This window comes from Plecotus auritus, assembly GCF_963455305.1.
Source record: "Plecotus auritus genome assembly, chromosome: 6".
Lineage (NCBI taxonomy): Eukaryota > Metazoa > Chordata > Mammalia > Chiroptera > Vespertilionidae > Plecotus > Plecotus auritus.
This window is the reverse complement of record NC_137773.1, coordinates 40346816-40373028: the sequence shown is the minus strand read 5'-3', so window position 1 is coordinate 40373028 and position 26213 is coordinate 40346816. Positions and strand designations below refer to the sequence as shown.

General features: G+C 50.7%; 3 protein-coding genes across 4 annotated transcripts; 2 read left to right on the top strand and 1 right to left on the bottom strand.

Moving 5' to 3' along the window:
• The first annotated feature begins 473 nt into the window (after positions 1–473).
• On the top strand, positions 474–11428 carry LMAN2 (lectin, mannose binding 2). Of its 2 annotated transcripts, XM_080673113.1 has the most exons (9): positions 589–803; positions 943–986; positions 1157–1275; positions 5909–6026; positions 6663–6742; positions 6911–7072; positions 7181–7295; positions 9093–9212; positions 10734–11428. In XM_080673113.1, exons 3-9 carry the CDS (start codon positions 1174–1176, stop codon positions 10892–10894), a joined length of 858 nt encoding a protein of 285 aa, XP_080529239.1. In that variant the 5' UTR covers positions 589–803; positions 943–986; positions 1157–1173; the 3' UTR covers positions 10895–11428. The 2 variants fall into 2 exon arrangements, with proteins under 2 accessions (XP_080529238.1, XP_080529239.1); XM_080673112.1 differs by having other exon boundaries at positions 474–986.
• Positions 11429–17777: 6349 nt separating this feature from the next.
• On the top strand, positions 17778–22583 carry MXD3 (MAX dimerization protein 3). Its single transcript, XM_080675645.1, has 6 exons — positions 17778–17941; positions 18220–18325; positions 18958–18987; positions 19116–19230; positions 21857–22040; positions 22113–22583. Exons 1-6 carry the CDS (start codon positions 17872–17874, stop codon positions 22223–22225), a joined length of 618 nt encoding a protein of 205 aa, XP_080531771.1. The 5' UTR covers positions 17778–17871; the 3' UTR covers positions 22226–22583.
• Positions 22584–22838: 255 nt separating this feature from the next.
• On the bottom strand, positions 22839–26182 carry PRELID1 (PRELI domain containing 1). The gene is made up of 5 exons (XM_080675644.1): positions 25885–26182; positions 25102–25327; positions 23788–23901; positions 23596–23674; positions 22839–23370 (listed from the first exon to the last, which is right to left on the bottom strand). The coding sequence occupies exons 1-5, from the start codon at positions 25974–25976 to the stop codon at positions 23222–23224; spliced, it is 660 nt and encodes a 219-aa protein (XP_080531770.1). The 5' UTR covers positions 25977–26182; the 3' UTR covers positions 22839–23221.
• Between the last annotated feature and the right edge of the window lie 31 nt (positions 26183–26213).

The following is a 26213-nucleotide window of genomic DNA, read 5'->3' as shown; positions in this document are numbered from 1 at the left end:
TGAAGCTCTCTATTCACTGAGCCAAAGCAGCTAGGGCTCATCGACACTTCTTGCTGCAGCAGGCAAGCACTACGACCACTTGGATCTGTATGCGTCCCAGCCATCACTGGGATCCGGGTCAGGGTACAGGTCTGCCATCCTGCTTAAACCCAATGGGCCTGAGGACCTGGGAGTAGTGGATGTCTTCAAATCACTGGGAATTCTAAGTCTTCAAAGGCGTGAAGCTGAAGCGGGTGAAGCCAGAGCCAGCTAAGGCTCATCCGAGGTCATCCAGGGAGTCCGAGGCAGCACGGCAGTTGGAATTTAGGCCTCTGCCTTCAAATTAGAGATCCTTTCTCGGAATGGGAAATATTACTCCAGAGACGCGGTCAGTGGCCAGAGGCCTAGAGCGTTGTATTCTTCGTTTGTCCAGCTCACGCGAGTGGCCCACCAAAACTACAAGTTCCAGCATGCCGCGCTTCGAGGACGACCCTGGTTCTGCCCCCGACTAAACCATTCCTCTGCTCTCCATTTGCTCACAATCCTAACGTGCTGTTCCATGATTGGTTGTGGCTCGTAAGAACCCGTTGCCGAGGCTGGGCGACAGGTACGTCGGAGCGGCCAAGGCTATGGAACTGCACTTGATCAGGATGGGGGCTGCTCAGCAAATAAAGTCGCCGTCCCCTAGGCTGCGAGGCTTTGTATTTAACTCCTGGTGACACTAAGTTGGAAGGTTTCCGGCCGGAAGCTATTCGATGAGACACCCGGAAGGCGGAAGTCCTCGAGCGGAAGTGGCGGAGAGGAACGGAGAATGGCGGCGGAAGGTTGGATTTGGCGCAGGGGCTGGGGCCGGCGGTGCCCGGGGAGGCCTGGGCTTCCCGGCCCCGGCCCTGGCCCCATGACACATCTATTTCTTCTTCTGTTGCTGGGACCGGTGGCTGCGGATATAACTGACGGCAACAGTGAACACCTCAAGCGGGAGCATTCGCTTATCAAGCCCTACCAAGGTGAGGCCTGAGGCGGGAAATGAGTGCAGGGTGAGGGCGAGGCTGCACGGGGTTGGGAAAAGGGTGGCCCTTTCTTCCGAGCAGGGCAGTTCTGTGGATTTCCTGCCTCTAGCAAGGCCAGTCCTGGTATGGCCTTTTACGCGCCTGTCTGTACCCATCACTGCCCACAGGTGTCGGTTCCAGCTCCATGCCCCTCTGGGACTTCCAAGGCAGCACTATACTCACGAGCCAGTACGTGCGTCTGACTCCCGATGAGCGCAGCAAAGAGGGCTCTATCTGGAACCACCAGGTGAGTGGTTCCCCAGAGGCCAGCTTAGCCTTAAGTAAGCCACTACTCCCAGCCTCCGCTGCAGCTCAGACCTCAGTTTGGTTTGAAGGCTTGCCCCTCCCTCCTCCGCCCCTTCCTCATTTTAGTCACACCCACCAGTAATAATCTGTAATGGCTGTTGAAGTTACTGTGTTGTCAGGAACTGTGCTTGACACTTTACACCCTTCTCACTTAATTCCTTTAAAGCCCATGTGAAGTATGTGATGTTATTTCCATTTTACTAAGAAGCTACGACTCAGTTAAGTGGAGCTGTCATGTTGTCCGAATTGAACCCTCCTATTTAATTTGAGAATTAAATGCAATAAGGCATGTTAAAGTCAGTGCATAACACACAGCAAAATGCCCAATAAAACTCCCGTTCCTTCCGTTTGTCCCACTATTTGGGCTGGATCACAGCTCAGGGTAGAACCTGCTCCTGCCTCAGCCTGTCTGACCCCAACCCTTCCTATGCCTAAGGTGTTGGTCATTGTCCTTGTTTTCTCCCTGGTTGACATCCCTGTTTAGTTCTGGGAGTCCACACTGTCTTCACGTTGCCTCATCTGGCTGTTCCCTCAGCTTCTCCTCTCCTTAACTGCTAGGAGCATCTGGGGTTACTTTCCTCAGCTTTCAGTCTAATCCTTGAGCCTTGGGTCTCCTGTGAAGGGATAAACATGCATTAGTGTACACATTCTGGCCCCTGGTACCTGGCATTGCCAGTAATTTGCTTTGTTAATTTTGTTCTAGCCTCTCTGGTTGCTTCTTGCCTCAGGACCTTTGCACTTGTTGTTCCCTGTCTGGGACACTGCCTCCTGGCTCTCATGCCTGCTTGCTTCCTTCTCATCTGTGAAGTTTCAGCTGAGTGCCATCCACTCAAGAGTATTTCAATAACTCCCTTGAGTCACATTTTGTCAAATAATTTTTTTAAATGTTAATGTAGCCTTACGTTTTCTAGAAATGAGTTCAGTATAACATTAAGGGTTTTTTTGTTGTTGTTCTTTTGTGTGTTTTTTTAAGTAAGGTACAAATAGTGCTGGAACTGTTGGAAATTGGGTTCAGTCACAAGTAACTTAATTAAGATTGTAGGTAGGTTGGTGGTTGCCATTGTCAGTGGTATGGCAACGTCATTGGGCTGACAGGATTCTGCACTTGCCTTCATCGAATTTTCAGTCTTCCTTTCCCTACCTTCCCATTCAGCTCCTGCTGTTTGGCGCTACAGATATTCCCAAAGGATTGGAGTGTTTCCTATAGTTTCTGAAAGAAACTGCTTAGAACTCTTAAAATTTTCTGCACAGTGTTTACCAAGAGCCAACTATTCCTTTACTGAGCTGGAGAGATGTTTTCTAGACTTTTCTCTTTTTTGTCCCCATTTACTCACTCCATTTGGGAGGAGCAGCAAATTAGCAAACACTACTAAGTACCAGCTGTCTTCTGAGCAGAGATAAGACACAGTGTCTGTTAGGGTGTTGGGGTGAACTGGTCCGGATGAAGGAGTGGCCCAGTGGTGACTAGAACTCCAAGTGCCTCATGACTGGAGCACAGGACACAGGGAAGTCTGAGGGACTGGTCAGGCCCATCCTGAGGGGGGTCTTGTGTGGAGGCTGCAGCATGGTCTTGATGCTATTTTTGCTGATGTACTGTCTGAAAGTATATAACCCCCTTCACTTTTAAAAAGTTGACATAGGGCCTGGCCGGTGTGGCTCAGTGGTTGAGCATCTACTTGTGAACCAAGAGGTCACGGTTTGATTCCTGGTCAGAGCACATGCCCAGGTTTCAGTCTGGAACCCCAATAGGCGGTGTGCGGGAGGCAGCCAATCAATGATTCTCATCATTAATGTTTCTATCTCTCTCCCTCTTCCTTTCTTTCTGAAATCAATTAAAAAATACATATTTTTAAAAGTTGACATAGGTTTAAATATATGCAAAGGATCTAGTTTCCAGCATATTTTAAATAATGCCATTTTAAGTTAAAACTGTTCAGTACCCTTAAATGTATTCAGTGGAATGGAAATATTGCAACTTGATATCCATTCCTTTTCTTTGTTTAAAAAAATCCTTTTGATTTGTTGGTTTTTTTTTTAATCTCTGGTTGTAAGATTTAAGATTTGTGGCACAATGTCAGAGTCAGTTTTAGTAAGTGCTTAGACGTCTCCTTAAATTTTTCTTTGTTCTTTTGCTAATCATTCTGAAACTCCAATTATACTTTCTCACTCTTTCCTCTGCCTCTTACCTAGTGTTTTGTGTCTGCTATGCTTTTATTCTCTCTGCTTTATTCTGGATATTTTTATCTGACTGGACTGAAATTTACTAATTCTCTCTTCATCTATTTTAAATCTATTGTAAAACCTATTCATTACATTGTTAATTTAAGTTATTGTATTTTTTGTTCTGGAATTTTTAAAAAATATATTCTTACTGATTTTAGAGAAGGGAGAGGGAGAGAGATAGAAACATCAATGATGAGAGAGTATCATTGGTCCTGTAGGCCCCACACTGGGGATTGAGCCCACAACCCAGGGATGTACCTGGGAATCGAACTGTGACTTCCTAGTTCATAGGTCGACACTCAAGCTACTGAGCTGTGCTGGCTGGGCTGTTCTGGAATTTTTTATAGTATGACTTTAAAAAATGTTCATTATCTACCAAAATTCTCAATCTTGTCTTGTATCTCCTTGAACGTAGTAAACTAGTTATTTTAAAGGCCAGTATCTGGAATTCCTGTCAGCCTCCTACCTTCCTCCTTCCCTTTCTTCCTCCTTCTGGTTTTTGTTCATATCTTGTCTTTTCATGTGTCTGGTATTTTTTATTGTGTACTAGATACTGTATTTGTAAGAATTTTTTTTTTTTTTTTTTTTAAATCTGAGGACTAGATGAGTCTCTTTAGTCTAATCTCAGGGATTGAGATGACTCAGCTGAGTTATTGTTCCTGGGAGGGCTTTTCTGGTTCACTCTTAGTTTTGGCTTACTGTCTATGTGGTCCCAACCCAAAGCAAGGTTAGTTTACCAGAACTTCCACTCCCTTAGCAGGCTGTGGACCCAGATTCCTTGTCTATCTGTCCTTGAGAGTTGGTTCTCATCACCTCTCATTTGCTCCTCTGGAATGTGCAGGTTTTCTCAGAGCCAATGAACTGTCAAGAACAGGGAAGGCTGATTGCACATTACTTATGGTACTTGCTAGCTCTGTGTCTTCAGAGGCGGGGGCAGGGCCCCATCTCCTGCGGTTTTGATGCCTAGAGCCAGAATACTGAGTCTGATGACTTCATGAATGCACAACAGTTCGCCCATGATGGGACATAAATGTCTTTATTTTTTATTTGAGGGTTTTTTTTTCTGATTACATAGGTAATATATTCATTATACAAAATTCAAACATAGAAAGTAAACATTCTCTGTAGTTCCCCTCCCAGAGTCACCTATTGCTATTGTTGGTTCATATTCCTTTCATTTTTTTCTTTCTCTACACATGTACTAATTCCTTTCTTTTTCAAAAATGAGAACATAACATTGATACTGTTTTGCAGTGGTATCTTTGATATCTTTAAATGTAAGTGCCATGGCTCTGCCTCATCCTGTTAAAAGACTGCAACAGCCAAATTGCCCCAAGAAGACGGGAGGGGACATTCACAGTCCTGCTGGTTGAGTGTGTGTTTCTTTCCATCCTCATCCACAGGGGTATTAATGATCTTTTTAATAGTTGCCAATCTGATGCATCAAAATATCTTGTTTCCATTTGCCTGTCTGATGGGGCTTCGTTAATCACTCGCTCACACAATCATCTGCACACTTCCCTTAAGTGGATTCTTGTCAAAGTATGTGTCACACTGTAGTTTTCATGAGTAACTTCCTGGTGTGTAAGGTCAGGCTGTTTCCCTTGCTGCAGCAGTGCCCAGCTCTGCACTTGGTATTCCTGGATGCCAGGGAGCATCTACCTTCCCTCAGATCATGGTAGCCCAGAGGTTCCAGGGCATGACCCTTCCAGACTCCACACTGGGGTCAGACTGGGGCTGTAGGGGTCAGGAGGTATGCTGGCCAAGAACTTGAGGTTTGGAGTCAGCCAGACCTGGATTTGAGTCCCTCAGTTTGGAAGGTGGATTAGAAGGGAAGATGGTGGGCGTGGGAGGCTGGAAAGGACCTGATGCAGTTTGTGTTGAAGACCTGAAAGCCATGGGAGGTATAGATGACAGCGCAGTTTCTGTATCAGACAGACCTGGGTGTGATTCAAGACTGTCCACTTACCTGTTGTGGACAAGTTATTTTGTCTCTGAATGTGTTTTCTGTTTTGTGAACTGTGTCGCTCAAACATATCCTTTCACAAGATCCCAGGGCAAGAGCAGTGGGGATGGAGAGAAAACAGGGCTGATGGGTTTGGCTGGTTTTGAGGAAAGTGAATCAAAATGGACAAGACTGGTGCTGGGCTGGTAGGGTCTGGACCTCCCTCTCCTTACCTAGAAGGCCCAATAGCCCCCTTTCTTCCTGCTGAGAAAGCTAGAGGGTCTGTTGGTCAGTGGTGCTTTTGACAAAGGAGTGCCTAGTCTCAGTGGGGCAGGGTCTGTGCCAGTTCACCTCTGGGCAGGAAGGCCCAGAGAATTCAGAGCAACCCTCTCTACTCTCCCTCCAGCCTTGCTTCCTCAAAGACTGGGAGATGCATGTCCACTTCAAAGTCCATGGTGCTGGGAAGAAGAATCTCCATGGAGACGGCATTGCCTTGTGGTACACTCGGGACCGCCTCGTGCAAGGTAGGGCTGCACTCATGTATGTGGGAGCATCTGTGCCAAGGATTCTCCACTCTGCACTCTCCTGATAGGGTGCTGCTGCTGCTCTTTGAGGAAACCTGGGACCTTTGAGAAGAGGAGGGGCTGGGTGCTGCTGAACCCCATGGTGGCCTGGTGTACACCAGCTAAGAGTGGCCTGGTGTTGTATACCAGCTAAGAATGTTTTTTTACCATCTTAAAGGGTTATGTTTTAAAAAGCAAAAGCAAGGAAGACTGACTAAGACTGTATGTGGCCCACAAAGCCCGAAATATTTCCTCTCTGGACCTGGACAGAAAGTTGCTGACCCCTGGATTAGAGGATGGGGCTTCCTGGTAGCCACTTGCTTTTCATGGGCTGGGTACCGTTGTCAGTTGATACTGCAGAGCACATGGCCAGGTGCTGTCCCCTCACAGTTCAGGCTTCAAGCTTGAGTCCTCTCGGTCACATCCCTGAGACCACCTCCAGGTTTTTTCTTTAGGGGTCTCTTCTCTTTCTTGGGTGAAAGACCAACAGATTGCCATCTCTTACCCCCACCTCCACTGGCAATACTATGTCCTTTAGGCTACCCAGAGTACAACCCCAATTTTCTCCATGACTATAGCATCTCTTTCTCATTCCAGGGCCTGTGTTTGGAAGCAAAGACAACTTCCACGGTTTAGCCATCTTCCTGGACACGTATCCCAATGATGAGGCCACGGAGGTAGGCCCCTGCTCCCTCCCATAGAGCAGGACAGGAAGGCTAGGCATTTGGCTGAGGGACTTCTCCCTGGTCTCAGCACAAAGGAGCCTCCAGGGATTGGGGTGGTGGGTACCCCTGCCACTTCCAAACGCTGGGCTGGCCATAGAGTAACCGGTGTCTTGGTCTCAGCGTGTGTTCCCGTACATCTCGGTGATGGTGAACAATGGCTCCCTGTCCTACGACCATAGTAAGGATGGCCGCTGGACCGAGCTGGCAGGCTGCACGGCTGACTTCCGCAACCGTGATCATGACACCTTTCTGGCTGTACGCTACTCCCGGGGCCGTCTGACGGTGAGCAGGAGGTGGTGGTGGTGGGGTTGTCCTCTGCCTGCGCTAGCTCTGCAGGGGTAGATGGGCAGTCTGAGCCCAGGCCATGCTTTATCTGCTGATTGGCTGCAGGTGATGACTGACTTGGAGGACAAGAACCAGTGGAAGAATTGCATTGACATCACGGGTGTGCGCCTCCCCACCGGCTACTACTTTGGAGCCTCTGCTGGCACTGGTGACCTATCTGGTGAGTGGGCTGCGCAGGGCATTAAGTCTTAGTTTTGACCTGCCCTGGTCTGTTGGGAGCTTGTGACACAGCTGGTCACTTTCCTTCCTGCATTGGTTCCATACTCGCCTGGTTTCTTCCTCCTCTTTGCATTGTCTGTCAGTTTTGGCACACACACGGCTCAGTCTGTGAGCAGTCCTCGGTGATCTTCCCTTCTCTTTAGAATTTGAATCTGGACGCTATAGACCAGGGGTGGGCAAACTTTTGACTCGAGGGCCACAGTGGGTTCTTAAACTGGACCGGAGGGCCGGAACAAAAGCATGGATGGAGTGTTTGTGTGAACTAATATAAATTCAAAGTAAAGGAGCGGAGGGGAGAGCAAGAGAACCGGATAGAACAGCCGGATCAGGCCCACGGGCCGTAGTTTGCCCACGGCTGCTATAGACCCAAGATTTCCATCTGCAGCACAATGTTATCAACAACCCTCTCAACATCTCCACCTGGATGCCCAATGGGTGTCTGTCTTTACATGCCCACAATGAGAAGACCACATTTAAAAAATAATTATTTTTATTGATTTCAGAGAGGAAGGGAGAGGGAGAGGGAGAAGGAGATAGAAACATCAATGATGAGAGAATCATTGATTGGATGCCTCCTGCACGCCCCCTATTGGGGACCGAGCACACAACCCAGGCATATGTCCTTGACCAGAATCAAACCCGGGACCCTTCAGTCCACAGGCTTACGCTCTATCCACTGAGCCAAACCGGCTAGGGCTGAAGACCAAGACATAAATGACACCTCTGTCCTAGTTGCTCGGGCTAAAAACAGGACCCAGGCCACCATCCTACCTCGGACAACTGCAGCAGCCCCCAATTGGGCCTCTCCTTCCATGCCACCCCCAACAGTCACTCCCAGCTCTGCAGCCAGAGTGATACCATTAAAGTTCACATGAGGTGTCACTGCTGCTCTGCTCTGAGCTCTGCAGTGGCTCTGCTCTCTCAGAGTCAAGCCACCATTCACCCCAGCAGTGGCCTGCCAGGCCTTAGTGCCATCACCTCTGATTCTTTGCTCCCAGCTCACCATTTATATTGTCCCCATTTACATTGCTTCCAGCTCTTCACATTAGTGCCCTCTTGCCTCGGGCCTTTGTGCTTGTGTCTCACTCCCATCTTCAAGTCTTGATCAGATGTCACTTCCTCAGTGGGGCCTTCCCTGATTCCCTTGTTTAAAATTGTACACACACATACCCCAGACACCTGCACACTCCCTGTAAAGTCATGTGATATATGCTTAGGTAGCTAGTGGTCTCTTTCCCTTTTCACACAGTGGAGACCATTGGGAATATGAATGTTGAAGGAATTTCCCCAGGTTTATACCCAGGAGGTGGCAGAGCTCAGATGTGAACTGTAGTCTGACTTCAGTCAGTGTGTGTCCCTGAGCCTCCAGGGGCTGCACATATCGGTGCTGCTTGGCTCTGCCCACCTGGCCACCAGGTCCTTGCTCTTTAGGCTCTTCCCTTTCCAGGCCTTTCTTTAGATTCCATTAGGTTAGCAAAGCTGACAGATGGGACCCTTACATTGGCTCTGAGCCTCAATTTCCTAATCTCAGAAATGGGGCCATCAGTTACTGTCAAGCAGAGGTTTTTTCCTGCCTGGACTGGGCCATTCCCAAGTCTCCTCAGGTGCAGTTGCTGACCATGTATCAGGGCTGAGCCCTCAGCCAGGCAGGAGCAGGGGAATGTGGCCACCTTATGTGGCTGGGAGACGCATGGGCCATGGCATCAGGCCTCTTACAAGCTAACACTTGGCCCTGCAGACAATCACGACATCATCTCTATGAAGCTGTTCCAGCTGATGGTAGAGCACACCCCCGAGGAGGAGAACATTGACTGGACCAAAATTGAGCCCAGCGTCAATTTCCTCAAGTCGCCTAAAGGTATATGTTTGTGGTCCCTCCCAGTCTGGGGCTGGGCCAGGGCCAGCGTTGGTGCCTGCGTATGGTCCCTCTGCCTTTGGTGGGTCTAGCTGTGGTTGGCCTGGGCTTTTGGATTAGCAAGCCATGCTAACGAGCAGTGTGTGAGCACCTGGAGTCTGCTGGGAAAATGGCGGGTGAAGCCCACAAGGGCCAGTTTTGCTGATGTAGGTGATGGGCAGGGCACTGATAGTGCACATGCATGACCTCAGTGAATGGCCTGGAAAGCACCGACGGGCCTCTCAGCCCAGCCCAAAGTCATCATGCAGTATGTGAGCTGGAGTCACAGCATTTTATGTGATATCTCACTTAAAAATATATGTATATTTTTATTGATTTCAGAAAGGAAGTGAGAGGGAGAGAGATAGAAACATCAATGATGAGAGAGAATCATTGATTGGCTGCCTCCTGTATGCATCCCACTGGGGATTGAGCCCACAACCCGGGCATGTGCCCTTGACTGGAATTGAACCCGGGACCCTTCAGTCCACAGGCCAATGTTCTATCCACTGAGCCAAACCGGCTAGGGAAGACATCTCATTTTTTAAGATTCGGGTTACTTTTAAATATTTTGAGAGTCACACAAACCTTGCCATAGGCTACTGTCTTGTCACTTTGATCGAAGTGTTTCTGGCTGCCAAGGGCTCAGAGAACTCATGTGCTCTGAACCACCCAGCAACCCGATGTGGTTTGCCAGATGGGGATTAACTTTTCAGATGTGTTCATCCATTTGTTCCTTCAGTGGACGATTCCAAAACTTCCACTCATTCCCTAGCTGTGTCCTGGCACTGCCCCAGGGCTCAGTCTAGTGACTAAGGCGAAGAAGGGGGCAGAAAGGGCTTGGAAGCCCTGGGAGCCCTGAGGCTGAGCTGCTTCCTGGAAGTGCCTCTGCTTGGGAGCTCCTGGTTCAGTCAGAAGCCATTATTGTCACTGTGCAGGGGTGGAAAGGGGCTGGTGGCAGGACAGCAGGTCTTTTGGGAAGGGATGGTGTCGGTGGGCTCATGGCTGGTATTCCAGGCCTGTCTGGGAGGAGAGCCGTATCCGTGGGTGGTTGGAATTACAGGCCTGGCACTCATCATTGACAGGGTTAGCAGGCAGGGTAGTGATGTGGCCAGAGAAGAAGGACAGGGTAGGGGCCTGAGACCCCCTAGGAGCCACCAAATGTATCCAGGTGTGAGTCAGGGCAGCGTTTGGCCAGGGTTGTGTTTCTGCAGATGGGGACCTCAGACCACTGCACTGAGGTGGGGGTGGGCTTGTGAAAGCAGATCCTAGGCCTCCTCGGGCAGACTGGGCTCCTGGGAAGCCCAGGATCCAATGTCCATCAGCTGAAAGGCACCCCAGGCCTTGATCTCTGGGATCCTCAGGGTTGCCCCTCACTGTAAACTGTGCAGCCACAGCTTCCGCCTGGGGATGGGGATGGAACCTCACCAGGGCCATTATCAGCTGCTTTAACACTCACTTCGACTCCTCCTTTCTTTTCCCCAGACAACGTGGATGACCCCACGGGGAACTTCCGCAGCGGGCCCCTGACTGGGTGGCGGGTGTTCCTGTTGCTGCTGTGCGCGCTCCTGGGCATCATCGTGTGTGCTGTAGTGGGGGCCGTGGTGTTTCAGAAGCGGCAGGAGCGCAACAAGCGTTTCTACTGAGTGGCCAGCGCTCGGCTGGGGAGGGCCTGGCGTTGGCCCCCTGCACTAATGTGAACTTTTTTTTTTTACTGGGATTGTAAAAGAAAAACAAGATGACCTTATTTCTTAACAGTTTAAAAGAAATAATTAAAGTATTTTCGTACATTTTGCTTCTTGCCCAGCAGGGACAGGCTGCAGGGCTGGGGAGTAAGGGTTTGGTGTCCCTACAGCCATGGACAGAGGCCCTGGCCCATTGCCAGCATCTCAGGAGCAGGGGGGCCTGTGCCTGGAGCTGGGCTGAGGCCCCAGTAGGTGGCCTGGAACATTGGAGACCCCTCCCCAACCACACGGGTGGCGCCTGAGGACACGAGCAGTGAGTTGTTCTGTGCTGCGCTGCGTGTGTGGCAGAAGAGGAGGCCAATTGTGGAACCCGGGCCTTCGTGTTCACCTCTGAGCTTCCCAAGGCAGACCCTCAAGTAAGGCTTAGGGGAGCAGTTTGGTGGGGCCCAGAGTGAGACCGACATGTGCTAAATAAAGTGAAATAACCACCCTGTGTGACTGCCCTGAAGGGCTTTTTGTTTTCTTCAAATACCTTCCAGATAGCCAGGCTTACCAGCTCTCAGCCTCATCCCCTCGGGCAGGTGCTGTGCTCCCTGTTCCAGGGAGACAAAGCTTGCCCAATGTCACCTAGCATAGAGTCATTGGGACAGGTGCTCTGAGTTCCTATGCCACCTCTCATTTGCTCTGGCCTCTTGGTGAAAGGGTCTGGTGGGAGAATTTGAGGTAACATGCAGAAGGTGTGACCTCAGCCTATGGAAACTCTAGGGGGCTCAGGATGATCTAGAAGAGATTGGGTGCAGGGGGACAGGCTGGGGTCGGCAGTGGTATTCCCTTTGAGGTGTCTCGAGGGGAAGAAAGCCAGCAGCTGACAGCTTTCATGGTTCTATCCACCCAGGCTCTGGCCTGCTGGTGCTGTCCAGTCCTCCCCTCCTGACCATCCTGACACCCCCTTGGAGCAGTGTGTCCTCGTCTAGTCCAGAGCCACTTTCAGTGTCTTTGCACTCAGTTCAATAACATTTGAGTCTCCATTTTAAAAGCAAGAGCAACCCTAAAACTGCTGCAACCAGGCTTTTTGTAATTAACACTGTCAATTAGATTCTCATTGTAAAAAATAGGTAATATAGGAAGGAGTAGATGAAGAGTAAGAACTTATTCCACATAGTACTGGAAGTCCTAGCCACAGCGATCAGACAAGAAGAAAAAAGGCATCCAAACTGGGAAGGAGGATGTAAAACTCATTTGTAGATGACATGATATTGTACATAGAAAACACTAAGACTCCACCAAAAAACTAGGTTTAATAGATGAATCTGGCAGTGTGCAAAATTAACACCCAAAAATCGATGGCATTTTTATACACCAATAATGAATTTTCAGAAAACAGACACTAAAGAAACAATCCCATTTGCCATTGCAAGAAAAAAATTAAGACACTTAGGAATACACTTAAACAAGAGGTTAAAGACCTGTACTTGGGAAACTACAGAATGTTGGAAAAAAGAAGAAGATATAAACAAGTGGAAGAATATACCGTGTATATTCATGGATTGGTAGAATTAACATCATTAAAATGTTCATACTACCCAAAGCAATCTATAGATGCAATGCAATCCCTATTAAAATACCAACAATATATTACACAGATCTAGAACAAATACTCCAAAAATTTACATGGCACCAAAAAAGAATCTGAATAACTGCAGCAATCTTGATAAAGAACAAAGTTGGAGGGATCACAGTACTAAATACCAAAATATACTACAAAGTCACCCTAATCAAAACACCTTGGTACTGGCACAAGGACAGGCATATAGATAAATGGAATAGAACAGAGAACCCAGAAATCTACCCAAGCCATTATACTCAATATTTGACAAAGGAGGCAAGAGCATACAATGAAGTCAAGGCAGTTTCTTCAATAAATGGTGTTGGGATAATTGGACAGGTACATGCAAAAAAGTGAAACTAGACCACAAATACCATACACAGCAATATGTTTACAGATACATCTCCTAGGGCCGTGGTCGGCAAACTGCGGCTCGCGAGCCACATGCGGCTCTTTGGCCCCTTGAGTGTGGCTCTTCCACAAAATACCACAGCCTGGGCGAGTCTATTTTGAAGAAGTGGCGTTAGAAGATGTTTAAGTTTAAAAAAACTGGCTCTCAAAAGAAATTTCAGTCGTACTGTTGATATTTGGCTCTGTTGACTAATGAGTATGCTGACCACTGTCCTAGGGCAAGGAAACGAAGGAGAAAATTAACAAATGGGACTACATCGAAATACAAATCTGCATAGCAAAAGAAACCAACAAAATGAGAAAGGAGTCCACTGTATGGGAGAACATATTTGGCAATGATACATCTGATAAAGGGTAATATCCAAAAATATATAAGGAACTCATACAACTTAACAAAAAGAAGACAATCCAATTAAATAATAGGCAAAGGACCTAAATAGACACTTCTCCAAAGTGGACATACAGATGGCCAAGACACATGAAAAAATGCTCAAAGTCACTGATCATCAGAGAGATGCAAATTAAAATGACAATGAGGTATCACTTTACACCTGTCAGAATGGCTACCATCAATAAATCAACAAATGACAAGTGCTGGTGAGGATGTGCAGAAAAGGGAACCTAGTACACTGCTGGTGGGAATGCAGACTGGTGCAGCCATTAGGGAAAACAGTATGGATTTTCCTCAAAAAAATTAAATATGGAACTGCCATTTGACCCAGTGATCCCACTTCTAGGAATATATCCTAAGAAACCGAAACACCAATCAGAAATAATGTATGTACCCTTATGTTCATAGCAGCACAAGTTATAATAGCTAAGATCTGGAAACAGCCCAAGTGCCCATCAATAAACAAGTGGATAAAAAAGCTGTAGCACATTTACACCATGGAATACTATGCATCAGTAAAAAGAAGAATCTCTTACCTTTTGATACATCATGGAGGGACCTGGAGAATATCATGCTAAGTGAATAAGTCAGCCAGAAAAAAACAAGTTCACATGATCTCATATGTGGAATTTATAACAAAATAAACTGATGAATTAAGTGGATCCAGAGACATGGAAGCATGGAACAGTGTGTGGAATCTTAGAGGGAAGATGGGGTGGGGGGGTGTGGGGGGGTGGAATGGGTGAGTGGGAGGTGACCAAAGACTTTGTATGCATATATGCATAACCCATAGACACAGACAATAGGGTGGTGAAGGCCTGGGGTGCAGGCAGGGTGGGCTGGAGGGAGTCAATGGGGGAAAAAAGGGAACATATGTAATACTTTCAACAATAAAGATTAAAAAACAAAAACAAGCCACAAAAACTAGCAGGCAGCCTGGCCTGTGTGGCTTAGTGGTTGAGCATGACCTATGAACTAGGAGGTCAGGATCTGATTCCCAGTCAGGGCACATGCCCAGGTTCTGGGCTTGATCCCTGGTTGTGGACATGCAGTAGGAGCCATTCAATGATTCTCTCTCAGCACTGATGTTTCTGTCTCTCTTCCCATCTCCCTTCTTCTCAGAAATCAATACAAAAATATTTTAAAAAAATAAAAAATAAAGTAACCACTTAAAAGAGGTGCAGATAAGAAGCCAGTTGTGGATATAGAATGGAATGCTAATAAAAACTCAACCCAAAAGAAGTCAGAAAAGAAGGGAAAAAAAGGGGCCGAAACCGGTTTGGCTCAGTGGATAGAGCGTCGGCCTGCGGACTGAAGGGTCCTGGGTTCGATTCCGGTCAAGGGCATGTACCTTGGTTGCGGGCACATCCCCAGTGGGAGGTGTGCAGGAGGCAGCTGATCGATGTTTCTCTCTCATCGATGTTTCTAGCTCTCTATCCCTCTCCTTTCCTCTCTGTAAAATATCAATAAAATATATATATATAAAAAAAAAAGGGAAAAAAGGAAAAGGACAGATGGCACAAATACAAGATAAAAATCAAGTTGATAGACCTTAAACTCAACCATATCAAAATAATTTTATTAAACACAATACAAAGGCAGAGATTATCAGATCACGGGGGAGAAAAAAACAACCATGTGCTGTTTGCAAGAAAAAACATGTATATTAGGACACTAATAAGTTAAAAGCAAAAAGATGGGAAAAAACATACCACAAGAACACTAATCAAAAGAATGTATTAAGCCCTAGCTGGTTTGGCTCAGTGGATATAGCGTCAGCCTGTGGACCAAAAGGGTTCCAGGTTCAATTCTGGTCAAGGGCATGTCCATAGGGTGGGAGAGAATGGTGAGCCTGGAGCTGAGGCTCCTGCAAGCTGCCCTCTTCAGGGGGTCCTGACTAGGGCAAAGCAGCAGGGTGTGGGCCCCCTTCTCCCTCCCCTCAGGGCACAGATGTAGGCTTTGTCGCTTAGCGCCCAGAGGACACTAGTTCCAACAGAACCTGTACTGACGTGCAGGCAGCATAGCCACAGTTCCTGTGGGCAGGCAAGGCCAAGGTCCCTGGCAGGGCGGCCACAGGGCTGCAATATCCAGGCTGGACCCTGTGGGACCTGTGGGTCTGGGACAGAGATTCTAAGCCAGTGCTAAGGGAGTAGGAGAACCAGAGGTCCTTTGCTCAGTCCTGTACCCAGAAGGTAATAGCATTTTCTCAGAGGGGACTAGAAGGGCATCTAAAGGCTTGGGGCAGGGGTTCCATCTTCCCCACCTGTTCTGCTCCCTGGGATGTATTACTTCCTGCCCCCCTGGCTTGTGGCCCTGAGCTATATTCATGGAAGGCCTGAGGCCAGGCTGTACCTAGCCTCCATATTGTTCCCTAGTTCCTCAGGGTGGTCACTCCAGCCCCATGCAGCCCCTGTCTCACTTCCACAACCTCCTGTGGGAGCATCTTCAGCTGTGGAAGTGTGCCTCTCTCCCTTCCTCTGCCAGGGACTCACTCCTTCAGAATCCCTCCCTTCATCCTCCCCCCACACCAGGCCATCTGTGTCCCAGATATTTGACCGGTGGGTTTGTGCCTGTGCTATGTGGATGCAGACTTTAGTGAAATAAAATTGGAAATTCATTTACAAGCCTTGTGACTCCTTTTTTCAGACATAACTAAGTGCGGGTGGGGATCTGGGGAACATCAGCCAGTTCTGAGCCCAGCCCACCTTTTCAGCGTCAGCCTGCACCTGTTCTTTGCGCTCTCTATGCTAGCTAGCCACAGTGGCTGCTTTTCAGTCAGCATACATTCCTTTCAGCCTCAGGGCCTTTGCACCTGCTGTTCCTTTGTCTGGAATTCTCCTACATCCTTCCTATACATAGATAGCACCTATTCCTCCATTTCCCTAGAAAAGCCTTCTCTGACCTCCCTGTTTAGGTCAAATGCTCCTTAAGACATGCCCTCTCACTGTCTTTCCCTGTGAGGACCTGTCAAAACTGTAACTCGTATGTGTCTACTATGTCCATCTCTCTCCCCCTCGCCTGTGAGCTCTGCAAAGGCAGGAACCCTGTCTGGTTTGGCCAATGATTCTATTCTCTGGCCCCCAGCACAGTTCCTGGGGTCCAGTAAGTGCTCAGCAAATTTTTGGTGAGTGAAGGGATGGGCGAATGGCTCAGTTCCTGGCTGAGCCTGTCAAGTGATTTCTCTGGGAGTGACTCAGAGAAACTCCAAGGAACTGAGGACTGACTTCCATGTGCTATGTGTTTACCCAGCACTATGTCTTTATAAAGAATCTGATTCCTTTTTGTCCCCCCCTTCTCTATTGCCGGTTCACAGACTCAGCCCCCCACTGGCAGAAATGCCACACCCTAAAACACCTGCTTTCATCTTCCTGCCTCCACCCATAGACTCCACGCAGGTGTGGCCACAGGTGAGGCTAGGGAGTCACCAGGGGCTCCGGAGGAGGAAGAAGCCGCCATCTGGTGGTCCTGCGGTGGAAATAAGCAGCTCCTACCTACTGGGCACGGCAAAGGCGCGGGCTCTGTTCCTTCAACAACGCTGTTGCTGGGCTTCCCGAGCTTACAGGAGGGAGGTCACTTGCCGAGTCACAGAGCTGAGAAGCAGCGGTGACAGGAGAGACACCCAACTCCGTTGGCTCCAGAACTCAGGGCTCTCTAGCGAGGCTGTTCGCCTGGAAGTTGGTATCCTACTGACGTTTTGTAGCGGCAGTAGCTTCCCTGTAGGTGAGCAGGACAAGCTGGGAGACTACTCCCATTCGTCACAACAGGAACCTGAAGCCCAGCGGGGCCCAAGGAGGCAGAAGACCGGCAGGCCCAGACACAGACCCCTGAGCGCAGAGCAGGATCCCGGCTCCCTTCATGGCGCCTGCGCACTGCGGCCCCGCTCCCCGCTTAGCCCCGCCCCCACCGCCTGGGTTTTCAAATTTGAAACCTGCTCCTTTTCCCGCCCGAATGTGTTGACCAGCAGCGAGAGAGGGCGGGGTTGCGCGCAGCCAATAGTGCCTTAGAGGCTCCCAGGCCTCGCCCCGAAGGTGACGACAGCGAGCCGCCCGAGACGACCAGCCAATGGGCGAAGGCACTCGCCGTGTCTCCGCGGCGCCCACGTGCAGCTGCTGGGCTGGGGGCCTCCGGAGACTCCAGGCTCCTAGAGCAACGTTCTCTATGCCGGGCCCTTGCCACCAGCACGTGTGGGGAACTGAGGCCCAGATACGCCAAATAGCTAGTGCGGGTTCGCTGAGCAAAGCAGGCAGGAGACATCACCTCCCAGCCTGAGGGTTTGCCCAAGGGCAGAGCCTGGAGCTGGCGCCCCTATCGATACCGCAAGTGTCCGAGGGGGCGGGCAACTCGCGGTGGGGGTGGGTGGGCGGGTTCTAGAGGGGCGGGCCAAGAGCTGGGCCGTCCGGCGGGCGGGGCGTCAGGGGGCGGGGCTGGGCTCCTGTGTTTGTTGCACCGTGTCAGTTACATTGTAACAAAAGTGGTGCTGCTGCTCCTCCAGCCTGCACTCAGGCCCGCCCGCCGCCAGCTGTCGCCGACATGGAATCTGTGGCCAGCAACATCCAGGTCCTGCTGCAGGCGGCCGAGTTCCTGGAACGCCGCGAGAGAGGTGAGGCAGAACACTTGGCTGGACCCCAGGCTGCGACCTTGCTGACACGGGCCTGGGTTAGACTTGGCTCCCAACTTGAAGGATGCATACATGGCTTTAATACAGCACCCCTGGGTCACCCCCGTCTTAAAATGGAGAGGAGTCCTCGGTCGGTCGGGCTGGGGGGGGATGTTGGGGATATGGTCCTGGCGCCAAATGCCTCTCTCTGACCGTGCCATGCCAGGGGCGCCCGCTGGGGCCAGCTCCAGCCTGACGCAGACGCGGGCTCTCTCTGGCAGAGGCTGAGCACGGATACGCGTCCCTGTTCCCGCACCGAAGTCCAGGCCCCGTCCACAGAAAGAGGAAGGGATCCCCCCAAGCTCTTGGCGCGTTGGACAGTGGGCGGTGAGGAGGGCGAGGGGAGACGGGGAGGGGGAGATGGCGCTGTCCCTCTTTGGGCCCCTCCTCAGCCCACTTCCTCCTTGTTGCTTGTACCTTCTGGGCCAGGTACCCTACTCTGGAGACATTCAAACCCCTCCTGCCATCTCCCCTTCCCCCAAACACACCCCTCTATTCATTCAAAGACTATTTCTTGAGCGCCCCTGATGTGAACAAGGCGCTCACACTCCTATACTCCACCTATCACATCACTCACTTTCCCCCACAGGCTTCCTCCTTGTCTCTCTTCATCTCCACTCTTTACACAAGCTGTTCCCTCCAATTGGAGTGTCTTTCTCCACTACCTGCTTTGGGTAACCTGTGTTTGTGGCTCAGCTCAACTGTCACCTCTGTTTGCACTCCACAGCCACCTGGGCAGGCCTCTTTCAGCATTTGCCCCCTAACCCCACCCCCCACCAGCTCCCCATGAGTCTCTGCCTCCACCTGGCAACTCAGGTGCCCGAGGCCAGCACAAGGTTGCCATACTGAGCTAGTTTGGGGCAGAGATCTGCAGTGGATTTTGAGCCTCTGGGAGTCTGGGGCTGAGGGTGTGGGCAGCAACTGATGGCCCCTCACCCCATCCTCTCTGGCATTGGCAGGTCTGTGCACAACGAGCTGGAGAAGCGCAGGTGAGTCCCAGCCATGCCCTGACAGCATTGGGCCTCAGGGACTGTCTCTCTCTGGCCTTCCCTCCCCTGTCAGCCCTCTAGCTATCAAGGCTGGGCTGGCACTGCCCTCCAGACCCCTTCCCCTGCAGGAGGGCCCAGCTGAAGCGGTGCCTGGAGCAGCTGAAGCAGCAGATGCCCCTGGGGGCTGACTGTGCCAGATACACCACACTGAGCCTTCTGCGCCGGGCCAGGATGCACATCCAGGTAAGGGGCTACCTCTGCACCCAGGAGCCAGGTTACCAGGACGTGTGGAGAGGTATAGCAGGGAAGGGCTTGGGTGACACTGGGGAGAGGGGCCCATTGTGCTTTTAGTTTCCAAATTTGTTAAATGGGGAGAAAAGCAAAAAATAACTCAGGATTTATTGGGCAAATGATGTTAAGCTTCACTTGCCCAATAAATGTTCACTGTTGTTATTACAGCTATTACTACCTCTATTTCAACTTTGAGGCTCTGTGCACTTAACCTCTCTGGCCTTCTTTCCTCCTCTGTATGGGGAGGCATGACTGTTGAAGATAATGTGATGGGTCATGTGTAAGGGTCCCTTAGACCAGTGGTTGGCAAACCGCGGCTTGCGAGCCACATGCGGCTCTTTGGCGCCTTGAGTGTGGCTCTTCCACAAAATATCACGGCCTGGGCAAGTCTATTTTGAAGAAGTGGCATTAGAAGTTTAAGTTTAAAAAATTTGGCTCTCAAAAGAAATTTCAATCGTTGTACTGTTGATATTTGGCTCTGTTGACTAATGAGTTTGTCGACCACTGGATTAGACTGTAAGAGGACTGGTCCTCGCTCTTCCTCTCCCCATCCTTTAAGGCCTCCTGTTCTGGGTAGTCTGTCCTGAAGCCACTTTGGGAGGTAGCTCCAGAGGCTAGGAAGACTAAAGGACTGAGGATGACAGTCACCATTTTCCCAGGGCTCTTGTTGCTGCCCCCTGGTGGACATGAGTAGTGTGTGCAGACTCAAAGCCCCAGGCAGCCCCAGAGAGAGGGGATTAGGAGTGGCCTTGGAAATAGTAGAGGCCTTTCTTGCCCTCTGGGTTCTTCAGACAGAGGAAGAAATGGAGGTACAGCCGGGCTCAGGAGAGGCAGCCCAGGCCCAGGTCCCCTGACTTGCATTCTTCCCTTCAAGAAGTACTGAGTACCTGCTCTGCTAGGCCATTCTGGGTACCCGGGCCTTGGCAGACAGATAGATATGCCATGTAGTAAATAAATCACAGTGTGGGACTGTCTGCACTGTCCCAGAGGTGCCTGCATTCCCCTCACGGTGCCTGAGGAACACCCTCACTGAACAGCAGGCCTGTTTCTCACTTGGGCTCACCTGGCCTGGGTCTTGGAGAGATGGTGTGCCACTCAAGTGCTGACTGGCAGGTGGGCAGGACCTGTGGATTGCTCTTTCCTTAAGCCCCATCACCTCGCCCTGTGCTCCCTGCTTCCTGCTCCGCTTCCGCCTTGCCTTAGGATTTCTTTGCTGCACATAGATCTGTCCAGGTGCCTCTTCTGCTGAAAGCCTTCCATGGCTCCTGACAGGATAGTCTCAGTCCTTACTTCCTGTGAACTCAAGGCCCTTCACCACTCATGCCACTGGCTGCTTTTGTAGTCTCATCTCTTCCCTGTTCCCCGCCAAAAGCCGAATTCTTTTTTATTTTTTTAATATATTTTATTGATTTTTTTCCAGAGAGGGATAGAGAGGTAGAAACATCAATGAGAGAGAAAGATCAATCAGCTGCCTCCTGCACACCCCCCACTGGGGATGTGCCCGCAACCAAGGTACATGCCCTTGGCCGGAATCGAACCTGGGACCCTTGAGTCCGCAGGCCGACGCTCTATCCACTGAGCCAAACCAGCCAGGGCCAAAAGCTGAATTCTTGGTGCTCTTCCCGACCTTCCTCTGCCTGAGTGCTTCTCCTCCCCCATCTTCACCTAGGCCAGTGGTTGGCGGCTCTTTGGCCCCTTGAGTGTGGCTCTTCCACAAAATACCACGTGCGGGCGTGCACGTACAGTGCGATTGAAACTTCGTGGCCCATGCGCAGACGTCGGTTTTCGGCTCTCAGAAGAAATTTCAATTGTACTGTTGATATTTGGCTCTGTTGACTAATGTGTTTGCCGACCACTGACCTAGGCAGCTGTCATTCACCCTTCCACACCCAGTCCCAATGTCCCTTCCCATGCTTTCCTTCTTGTTGACTGCAGGCTCCTGCCCACAGAGCTCTGGTAGGGGTAGTGGGGGGCGGGGGGGCAGATTAATGATGAAAAAGTCTTAGGGTTCCTAGGAGGGTCTTGACCAGGAGTTACAAACTGGTAGCCATTGTTTAGTCTAGTTTTCTAAAAGTTAAGCTACTTGGCAGCACTTAAGAGGACATTTGACATGAAAAATCTGACTTTCCAGCTCTCTTAAAGACACCGAGAGATTGGACCACACTGGGCCTCTTCCCACGTGAGTGATTGGCTGGAACTCGGAGGTGGCTGCCTCCTTCAGCTGGAGTTCACACTTGCCATCATGTCACAGCCCCTGCCACACCTCACCCCTGTTGCTTGATACCAGCACTCATCACTCCACATCACCTATCTAGGCCTCACCTGACTAAACCCTGAAGGTCTTTTGAGATTGTGTTGCCCTCCCTCCCTTGCCCAGCTAGACAGAACTCACAGGCCATTTACATGGGACAGAAGGGCCTGATTCCCTGGAGGATGTAACCCTTTGGAGCCCAGATTTAGTGAGCCCGTCTGGAACAGGCAGTCACCAAATGGCCATGTCCTGCTGCTGAGTTATGCTGGGTTGAGGCCCAGGCCCCAGGCAGCTGAGCCCAGCCCTTTGCTCCTCTGGAATCCGCAGAAGCTGGAGGAGCAGGAGCAGCGGGCCCAGAGGCTCAAGGAGCAGCTGCGCAGCAAGCAGCAGAGCCTGCAGCAGCAGCTGGAGCAGCTCCGGGCGCCGGCGGGGGCTGGCGAACGGGAGCGGCTGCGGGCAGATAGCCTGGACTCCTCAGGCCTCTTCTCTGAGCGTTCTGACTCAGACCAAGGTGAGTGCCCTGAAGTGGAGGGTGGGGTGGGCCAGTGGGCCAGGTCTCCTGACTAGACCTGTCCTTGTGCAGAGGAGCTGGAGGTGGACGTGGAGAGCGTGGTGTTCGGGGGTGAGGCTGAGCTGCTGCGGGGCTTCAGTGCAGGCCAGGAGCACAGCTACTCACACAGCGGCGCCTGGCTATGACCCTCACCACCCCAGAGCGTGCCTCTGCCCTCCCCAAGCCGCAGGGGCTGCTCAGTCACCTCCTGTTGGAATGGACTAAAAGGACCTTGGCGCGGGAGCAGGTGCTCCTCCTGCCCCTCTGCTGGCTGCTGCAGTGCCTCCAAGGGGAGAGGGGAGGGAGCCTGGCCTCCCCAGCCCAGCACCGACAGGCAGCTCAGGCCTGGGCCACCCTGCCAGGCGTTTTTTGTAGCACTTCGTTCCGCTGTCCTCACAGAGACAGGAAGCCTCTTGGGCCCACCTCCACATTTCTTCCTAGACAAGGCCCCCTGGCCTTTGCCCCATAGATACTGTACAGTGTTTTCATTAAAAGGCTTTCATCATTTCCTGCCCATGGTCTTGCCTGATGAAAATGGGGAAACTCCAGCCACAAAATGGGAAAGAGGAAATGAGATCAGTCGCTACAACTAACACTATTGACTGTGCTGCAGTGCCCCTTTAATCCTCACAGCTAAGCTATCTTTCCCCACTTTGCAGGTGGGACTGAGGCCAAGTGATAGGACTTGCCTGAGGCCCCAAACCAAGATATAGTGGAGTCAAGATTCGAACCAAAGCTTTCTGACTCTACAGCTGGGGCTGATTGAATTCAACAAATATTTATTGAGTGTCTATTATGAGCTAGATATTGTTCCAGTTACTTGGGACACAGCAGAGAACAAAACAAAGGTCCCTGCCCTCATGGAGCTTACAGTCTAGTGTTTATGACCACTTGGTCTGCATGCTGTCTGTGACCCTGGGCAAATCTCTCCTCAGCTATCCAATGCAGGAAGAAGCAGGCCTGGCCCAGACATGGATAGCATGTCTGATGCATTGTAGATGCCAAACAGATACCACCTTCAACCCACTACCCAGAGAGTAGATCAGGCTGGAAGTTGACTTTTAATAATAAAATACAGGGGGGAGGGCAGAGGGAGTTGCAGCAGGTGATGTGTTGTGCTGCCGCACCAGTGTCTGCGCTGGCTACACAAACTGTTGCTGCTGCTGCTGCTTCTTGGTGGCTGCCTTGCTGGCAAGGTCCTTGGCCTTCTCTGTAGCTGCCAGTGCTGTCTCCTTTGCCTTCTCCTTGGCTTCCTTGGCTGTCTCAACAAGGGTTTTGGAAGGGGCCTCACCTGCAGCAAAGGGCAGGAGGCTGGCTTGAGAGGATGCCAAGAAGACCAACCTAATCGCTCCCTACAGCATTCACTTCCTGCAAGCCAGGCCCCATCGGAAAGGTGGTATTTGCCCAGGAACAGATGAGGAATCCCAGGCTTAGAGAGGAGCAGTGACAGCCCCAGGTTCCACACCAGTCAGGGCAGCTAGGACTTGACCCCAGCCTGTGCCTGGGAGGTTCTCACCTTGCAGCTTGGCCAAGATGTATTCAAAACCCTTCATTGACTTGGTCACATTGCTTTTGAACCGGGCGAGACCAAATTCCTGGCAAAAGATGAGAAGGGGAAGAATTCTGAGCTGCCCGCTGACCCCCAGCCCAGTCTCTATGTCAAATGCCCTGGGCCTCAGAGCCCTAGTACTCCCACAGTGCTGCTCACCTGGACAGCTCTGGAGACGCCAAATAAGCTAGAGGAGACCCAAGCTTCCCGGTGGATTTCGGTCCAGCCGCTGTTATCAGAGTTCACACAGTAAACACATCGTTCCTCCACCACCTGTGCAGGGAGTCAGGCCAACCACAATTGTGTGGGATTCTTTCAATTTGCTAACTTCACATAAATTTGATCTCCTGCCTCTTTTCACGAGGTAGAGCAATAAGATGAAAATCCATTCCTTTCCCTGAATGCACCCCAAGCTGCATTTACAGAAGAACAAGAACATTAAGGTCATTTTGCTCTCTACAATCTTTCCTCTAACCCTTTAAACTAGAAGGCACATGGAATAGCAGAGGGCCTTCCAGCTCATCCTGGCACTGGATTTGGTTTTGTAGCTTTGTCTGGTCATGAGTAGAGTTTTTAGCCTGTCTTCCACCTGTTGCAGCTCTTGAGCTCACTGGAAGTCCAAATAAAAGTGGAAATCTGGCAATTGTCACAGCTCTCATCAGAGAGGAAAAAGTAGATCAGTACTTCCAATAGAAACCTTCAAAGACCTGTCTCATAGCTGGACTGAAAGACATTTCTCACAGCAGGACCACTATCTTGGTAACATAGAAAACAGGTAGTACCCTCAGGGAAGTATGCTGGGGGGTTTCAGATAACCCTGGGGCAGTGTATTAAGTTTCCAGCTCATTCTGTGAACCTAACTTTTCTCTTTGCACAAGAGAGTAATACCCCCCTCCCAGGGTTATTGTGAAGATTAAGTGAGAAAGAGAATGAAAGTTTTCTGAACGCTTCAGGATATTCATACGTGAGAAGATATTGTAGAGTATTCTACTATTAAACCAGCAGTCGCCAACCAGTGGTCCGTGAGGTCAGAAAGGTTGGCAATTGCTGCCTAATATAAACCATAAATTTTCAAGTTGTTTTTTTTTTTTTTTTTAAATTAAATTTACTGGGGTGACATTGGTTAACATGAACATACAGGTTTCAGGTGTGGGTTTCTACGTTATAAGATCTGTATATTGCACCTTGTGCCCATCACCCATCAAGTTTTAAAGACAAGAGATCAAAGGTATATAGAACCTCTTTTCCCTAAACTCTTAGGCAGAAATCCATTATGTAAGACAAGTAAGAGTGTTACTCCTTTAGTCCACATTGGGTATGGGGCCCAGATCCTCTCCCTTCTGAGGCACACCCAAGGCACCCTCATGGCTCGATGGATTCCTGTTTGAAAACCACTACCTCCCTCCCTCAACATCACTGGCTCCCTAGCCATACCTATCTGGAGCTCTGTCTGAGGGACCAAGGGAGTCTCACCATCAGCCGGGCGTGGTTGATGTTCCAAGTGAAGGTGGTCATGGTCTGGTTCTGTGGGTCCACAATAGAATCCTCCAGGATGTACACTGAGTGAGCAACATTGGCAGGAAATAGTCGCTCGGCCCAGCGGGGCATCCTGTTGGTCTTGGTCAGGAGTCTCCGGGACAGGAGCTTCTGGTCAGGGGTCACCTCCCGGTGCACTATGTCTTCCGTCAAGACATGTTTGCTGCAGGTGTCAGAATGAAGGTGACCCTCAGGAGCCTGCCCCTGAGAGACTGCCTGTTGGGGTTCCCATCTCTAGCCTCCTGGCCCAGAATGGCCAAGCCTTCCCTCAAAGTTGCAGTGATGTGTGTTGTGGCTCATTCCCTTGAACCTACCCCAGTGCAAATTCCAACTCCCGCCCTCTCGTTGACCTGGATTCCTGGGCTTTCCAGCATGGCTGGCCTTCATGATTTATTGCACCGCTGGAGAGAGCCACAGGCAGAGCAGAACGTCTGGAATTCCAACCCCAGGATCCCTCCCAATTCCTGTGCCGCCGCCTCTTCCTGTCTCGCCACCCCAGAGAACCTTGGACTAGGGCCTCAAGAAAACCACCGCCCAGGCCCATCCTCTTTCAGGCACCTTGCAGGCCTGGCCACTTCCTCCATAGGGTCCTCTGGCCCTCAAGACAGCCACGGTTCTGGCAATCCCCCTACCTCGGACTCGATGTTGAGTCCTTCCCGGTCCCACATTTCGATCACCAAACACCGAGGGGGTGGGGTTGCTCTTTCCTCGGCTACGTACCTATAGGGATTCGGGTACCGCTGCCAGAAGGCAGCGAACACTTGGTCCCAGGAACTCCGGAGCACGCTGTGGCCCAGGAAATACTTCACCATTGTCCCGGCCGGGCGGGGTCAGCACCCGAGCAGCATCAGGGGTGCAGAACCCGGGGGGCAAGCGGAGGCCAGGCCCGGGCTCGGCGCACGCCCGCCAGGCACCAGCTCAGTCACCGCCCCACTGCACCCCAACAGCAGCCGCCGCCATGAGGAGTTGTCGGGCCGCCCGCCACTTCCGGCGCAGACTCACTGTACCCACCACTTCCGGCGCCTGAGCACGTGACCCTCGGTCCCTCC